The 6905-nt window shown below is 41.4% G+C and overlaps 1 protein-coding gene across 1 annotated transcript; it reads right to left on the bottom strand.

Moving 5' to 3' along the window:
- Positions 1–4517: 4517 nt before the first annotated feature.
- On the bottom strand, positions 4518–5467 carry TAS2R60 (taste 2 receptor member 60). The gene is given in 2 exon segments (XM_032643794.1): positions 4518–5248; positions 5251–5467. Coding segments are annotated over 2 exon segments (948 nt in total).
- Between the last annotated feature and the right edge of the window lie 1438 nt (positions 5468–6905).

Below are 6905 nucleotides of genomic sequence, written 5' to 3' on the forward strand. Positions count from 1 at the left end.
TAAAAAGTTTAAAATTTTTCTGTAGTCAAATTTACCAATTATTTCCATTATGACAATATTTTGAGTCTGACTTAAGAAGACCTAAGAAAACAGGGGTTTAGAATTGTAGGAGCTGAAGGGTAATACATACTCTTGATGACACCCAAAAGGGTGGGGAGAAAAGAGTCAATATTTCTGTAAAATATAAAGGCAGTATTTTATAGAATAAAATATTAGAAAATTAAATTATCAAGAAAGGGAAGCTTTTAAAAAATTAAATAACATTTACATTAAAGATCATCTATGTAGGATCTAGGATAAAATGTTGGCTCTATATTTGCTGCAACACTATTAAATGACTATCTTTTCCCACACTGATTTGAAATGCTTTGCTTATCAAATATAATTTTCCATGTAACTATTACCTGGATTGTCTGCTGATGTACTTACCTATTCCTACACCAATAACACAATGTGTTACATATTATAGCACTAAAGTATCACAGTTCTATCATACACTGACCATGAGACCTCAGTAAACTCCTCTAAACCTCAGTTTCTACTTTGAAGTGTTTGTTTGAGAATTAAGTACATAAAGGATATAAGTAAATAAATTTTGTGGCCCCATGCCTCACACAAGATAAGCATTCACGAATGACTGTTATTAATACCACAATAAAGCATGATGAAATTAGACTATAGGCAAAAATTAATGATAATAATATTACTAGGTATTTTTTAACATCTTTATTGGAGTATAACTGCTTACAATGGTGTGTTAGTTTCTGCTTTATAATTACTAGGTATTTTAAAAATATAACAAATCCTACTTCTCTTTTATATTTCCCTATGTGTTCAAGTTCCAAGGGAACTTCTCCCTGTGGGGAGATCATGCAGATTCTGGTAGATGTCCCATCTCCTAGCCTAATAATATAGAGTGGAAGGAACAAAGAGTACTTGACAGTTTGCTTAGGAAAGGTCCACTGGGTCAGTAACCAAGGGGAGAAATGGCACTTCCCTTATATTTCCAGAGGTAGGAGCTTCACAGTTGCTTAACAACATGTAAATGCATAAGAAAGAAGGAAGGTAAAGGTATCACAAAATCAGGCAAATTTTACTCTCTCATCCATTTATTATCCCTACATTGTGCATAACTCAAGAGAAACAGAATATATGTTTGACCTCCAAAAATAAGCTGGCCAGTGAAAGGCATACAGCTCAAATATAACCATAAAAATATAACTGGTAGTAGTGGGTAGCCCAGATTATATATATACAGACAAAAGTACATGTGTTTACAGCTGGATTCCAGAGGCAAGAGAACCATTCTGTTCAATGTAGCAAGTATTTATAAGTGCTTCAGGGGACACGTGGAAGACTATGAGGCAGCCCACACTTTCCAGAACTTTAAAATCTACTAAGGAGAATAAAATGAGTATACAGATCATACCACCACAAGGCAGAATTCATGTCACAACTGAGCAACACCCCACTTGTATGTCCTCTGAAGTGAGAGATCAAAGCTTGAGGTGTGGGGGCATCCAGAAAAGCTTCCCTGAAGAGAAGCCATTTGAATTAACCTTTAAAATTAAACAGGAGGGCTTCCCTGGTGGCACAGTGGTTGAGAGTCCGCCTGCCGATGCGGGAGACCCGGGTTCATGCCCCGGTCCGGGAAGATCCCACATGCAGTGGAGCGGCTGGGCCCATGAGCCATGGCCGCTGAGCCTGCGCGTCCGGAGCCTGTGCTCCGCAACGGGAGAGGCCACAACAGTGAGAGGCCCGCGTACCGCAAAAAAAAAAATTAAACAGGAAAAAAAATTAAATAGGATTTTGACAGGTAGATGTGTGATAAGAGAACACATTTCAGCACGTCATGGAGGAAGTTCTAGGCATGTCCAGAACAATGATAACCCAAATTTTGCTGCAAAATAGGGTTGGTTCTACTAGAATGGAAGCAGTGAAAGATAAAACTATTTCCACATTGTGGAGATCCATGAATGCCAATTTAGGGACATGTGCTTTAATTGATAGGCACTGAACAGTGATAAGGGTGTGGGTGAAATTGTCAAGAGATCAATCTGGTAATGGTACTTTTGATTGGGGGTCGGGGGAGTGTGGGAGAGAAGACACTGTAATGAATCAAGTGGTGAAAAAGAAATATAAGCAGTCTAGTTGGGAGAAGAGGACAGTCTAATCTAAGGTAGGATCTACAGGAACAGGAAGAAAGGAACAGATAATAGAGATACTACAAGGGTACCAATTGAAGACAAGCTGCTGATTAGATAGAAGGGTTCAGTGGAGAGTGAGGAGTGAAAACTAACTCAGAGTTGGTAAGTCTGATTTATTAGATATCAATAATATAAAAAAATAGATTCAACTGCGTGGTGGAGGGAAAGAAAGAGGAGGAAGAAAAAAAGGACAGCTGTTACAAACTTGCTAAGTTTGAAGTGCTCATGGTACTATCAGATAGAAATGCTCAGCAAGCAGGAAAAAATACAGGCTTAGAGTTTTGAGGAAGGTCAAGGCTTTGGTGATTATTCACATGAAGGTCGTAATTGAAACTACGTGAGTAGATGTAAACATGAAGGAAAAAGGAGAAGATTCATGTCAAGGAAGGAAGAGGGCTGGTGAAGGAAAACACCGAGTCAAGATGATGAACAGACAGTGAGGAAGCCACGAAAGGAGCCGCAGAGCAGGGAACAGAACTTAGTGCAGCATCTGAGAGGCCAAGAGAAGGACTTTTAGGAAGACATGTGGGTAAGCACTTACTGGTGATGTTTATTTTCCTGCTTTAAAATCTTCTACCAAAATCAGGTATTACTTTTTGTAAAATATTTTAATCCATTTTTTTTAAGAAATCATTTTCTATTAAGAGAGGCAAATACTACAGAGACACATGAAAATGGGGGCTGAGGATAATACCACATTTAGGGATCAGGAACTCATGTGCGTCCTTCAGAAACACATTTCAACAGAAAAGGCAGCAGGAGGTTGTAGGTGCCCACGGGGAGACGCTCAGCAAGTGACTGATCAGCAGGATGGTAACTTGAGGGAGTGAAGAGTGGAGGGGATTTTTTTTTTTTTGTGGGGGAAGGTAAGAGGCACACTGAAGAAGGGAAGGACAGTAAAGAGGAAAAGGTTGAGGAGTGGTGTAGAAGTGGGAATTCTTGACTCAGCAAGGGATAGAAAAGAGGCAGGAGAGCACGGGGCTAGGATAGCCTGAATGTTAGCCCTGAAAAGCCAAAAGCAGGGACCTGTCTTCTAATACAGAGGGAAAGGGGAGGAAAAAGAGGAAATGAGGCTGAGAGATTTCAAAGCAATTACAGGGACATTGAGGGATCTCAGTTTGAATGACTCAAGAGGTCACTGAGCTTAAGGAAAGTTTGAGAAAATCTGTGAAAGGCAGAAAAGCAGTCTACATGCTTCACCAAACCAAGACGGGAGCCTTCTTCTTCAATCTTATGCATCAGAAACAGATGAACCTCTCCATGTCAAAAATTTTAGTAGGTCCCAATGGTAAAATAAGTCACATCTGGGTTCATGGACCTTAACATTTATAGAACAGACTAACTGACTGAGCTACTGTAGAGGACATAAACCATATATAAATCATAAACCCCTAGAATTCAGGGGGATCTCAAAAGGTAATCTGTGAATATACAAATCCCAGGTAACACACACAGCTGCACACATGCACAAATCACACCGTGCTCTGTAAAGAGAGTTCAGACACCAGGAACTCTTGCATGAAAGGAAAGAGAGCTTCACTGCACTAGATGGCTAGAAATCAGTTAAGGATGAAAAAGGAAATACGGTTTTACAGGATGAAGCCAAAGGAAAACTGAGTTTCCAAAAATCTTCTCCAGTCTGATTCAACAGATAAAAAGTGAATCGTGGGCTTCCCTGTGGTGCAGTGGTTAAGAATTCACCTGCCAGTGCAGGGGACACGGGTTCAAGCCCTGGTCCGGGAAGATCCCACAGGCCACAGAGCAACTAAGCCCATGCGCCACAACTACTGAGCCTGCGCTCAAGAGCCCGTGCTCCAAAACAAGAGAAACCACTGCAATGAGAAGCCCGTGCGCTGCAATGAAGAGTAGCCCCTGCTCGCCGCAACTAGAGAAAGCCCGCATGCAGCAACAAGGACCCAACACAGGCAAAAATAAATAAAAATAAAATTAATTAATTTTTTTTAAAAAAGTGAATCATGTGTCCGGATCCTTGCATCCAGTTTCCAGAGGGATAATTTTAAACACCGAGTTTAGTCACAGGGAAATAAAAGTTTCCTGCTTCTTTGGCCACATCAAGTCCCACAGGGAACATTTACTATATCAGCTACACCCTTCCTGAGTGGAAATCAGTGACACTAGACCACTAGTTCAGTACATTCCATCTCACCTTGAAATCCTATTTCACTGCAATCATGAAATGCATCAAAGAGGGAAAGAGCATTAAATGTGGCAAAGAGATTTAAAGAAGCAATGTCCCATTCTACCCAGGCCTTCTGCAGTAGAGTCTCTGAGGCTCTTCATCAAAGCAACTCAAGATGCCCCATGCCCTGAGGAGCAGCCCCTCTCTAGCACAGCTCTCAGCCTGCGGTTACTCAAGAAAAGAACAATGGGGTTGACTACTGTGCACAGATAAATCACAGCCTGCCACACCCAGTGCCTGAATTCCCGTGGTGGAAACATACCGGAGGCACTGAGCACCAGTGACAGAAAATAGGAAACAAAGAGGACAGCAAAGGAGATGAGAGCCAGGAGAGCCTTGATGTGTGCCTGGGTGCTGGGATCATGAGAGCCTGAGATGGACAGGGAGACCTTCTTGGTGTGTCTTCCCAGAGGTGTAATGAGCAAAGCCGTGCCAGCGATGAAGACAACAGTAGGGACTGTCCAGGTAACAATTTTCAAAGGGAAGAAGCAGAGTCTCTCATATGTTCTCACAGCATTCCCAGTGACATTCCAAGGTTGCAGAGCCCTCTTTAAATAGTTCTGATATATTCTCTGGTTGCCTATGAAAACTAGAATGGTGCTAAAGCTGGAGAACCCCACAGAGCTGAGCAGCATCCATGGAACCAATGCAGACACCATCTGCTTTAGCCAGAGGAAGACAGGGTGGGTGAAGGTTGCGATTTTCACACAGTAGAAGACACTGAGCCAGGTGGAGAACCATAACGTGACAGCATTCAAGAAGTCCCACTGAAAGGCTAGGAACCGGAATACAGGGTTGTATGGGAAGGCTACTGGATTCAGGAAAATATAAATGTTCTTATCACCACCCATCACAGATAGAAGCTAGAGGCTCCCAGGCTGACCAATAACTTATTGCAGGGTGACAAAGTTCTCTGCAGCAACCACTCCATGCCCAGTGCCACGGTGATTAAGCCATTACCCACCACTGCCACCAAGCACAAAAGGAATAAAATGATAGCAAAGATAAAGGCTATCTTATCAGCCAACTGAGGTCCTGGAACCACGTCCTCTCCACTCATCTCTCCTGCAGACAAGATGGGTCCCAAGACTTCAAAGTCTATTCCTGTAGGGTGGCTCTGGAAGGTCCTGTATGATGCTGGTCTCTCCAGCTTCCCTACATACAGAGGATAAAGTAGAGGATGTGGGCTATCTGAGGAGGGTGAAGAGGTTTCTTCTTCTCTGAATAGATGCAAATATCATTAAGGCTCAGTTTCAAAAGTCCCCCTGCCTGCCCATGAATTTGCCTGTCCTTCCTCTGCCTACTGTCTGCCTATATCAACATTGCTGTGGATATTATATCAGGCCCTTGCATTTAGCATCCCTTACATGGGAGCTTATACCTCTCTAAGCTGACACCTAAGATATGACCACACACCTACTGGCTGCTCTGTGAGGAAATCCAGTGAGCACACCTGCTACTAACAGTCAGAGCTCACATCCTTGGTTGGTTGGTATGTTCTGGGCATTGTCCTAAGTGATCTTCATTGTCTTTAGTTCTCACAATGACCCTATGAAGCAAGTGCCTTTAGAAAACCCCTTTGACAGGCAGAAAACTGAACAAAACCTCTACTGACAGAGGTTAATTCAAATACTATTACTTGTGGTGACTGTTATCATCAAATAGAACACAGCAGACAATTATACATAATCACTCAAGTGAATTTTTTAACCATATTTTATTAGTGACCTTTAAAGGGCATTTCATATAGGAAAGCCTACTATGATAGCTATAGCACTAATGGGCTATGGCAGGAAGAACTCTGGGCTAGGAATCAAGGCAAGTGTTAGTCCTAGTTCCACCATCACTGTGAGTTACTGGGTATGTCAGTAGGCCCCTCTGTGCCTCAGTTTCTCCATCTGTAAGATGTGAAAAGTATCATCCGTTCTAATTCACAGGATAAGACTAGATTCTAGGACTAGAATCTCAGTTTTCAGAGTGAAAGAAGACATTAAATGGACTGACATATATACACTAGTATGTATAAAATAGATAACCAATATATAGAACCTGCTGTATAGCACATGGAAGTCCACTTCGCTGTACAGTAGAAACTAATACAACATTGTAAAACAACTATACCCCAATAAAAAAAATTTTTTTAAACATTAGAAACATCAAAAAAGATATTAAATAATTTTATAGATGAATAAATGAAGCCTCAAGTTATAGATTAAGACTCCCACCTAAAGTCACAGTTTGGAGAAAAGACCAAGACCCAAACTGATTCCAAGACCAGAAATCTTTGCAGAGTTAGCAGCACATCTTGTATCCTATCTTCTTCATCCACAGCTGAAGGCAGAAGACCAGGCTTTAAGTTTTGTCACAGTCACTATCTATGGATCTTTGGACTAGTCGTTTAACCTCTCTAAACCCAATTTCTTCATCTATAAAATATGGATCACAAATATATGTGAATATATATACACACACATATATGTATGTATATGTGGAAACTA

This window comes from Phocoena sinus, chromosome 9 (assembly GCF_008692025.1).
Source record: "Phocoena sinus isolate mPhoSin1 chromosome 9, mPhoSin1.pri, whole genome shotgun sequence".
Taxonomy (NCBI): Eukaryota; Metazoa; Chordata; class Mammalia; order Artiodactyla; family Phocoenidae; genus Phocoena; species Phocoena sinus.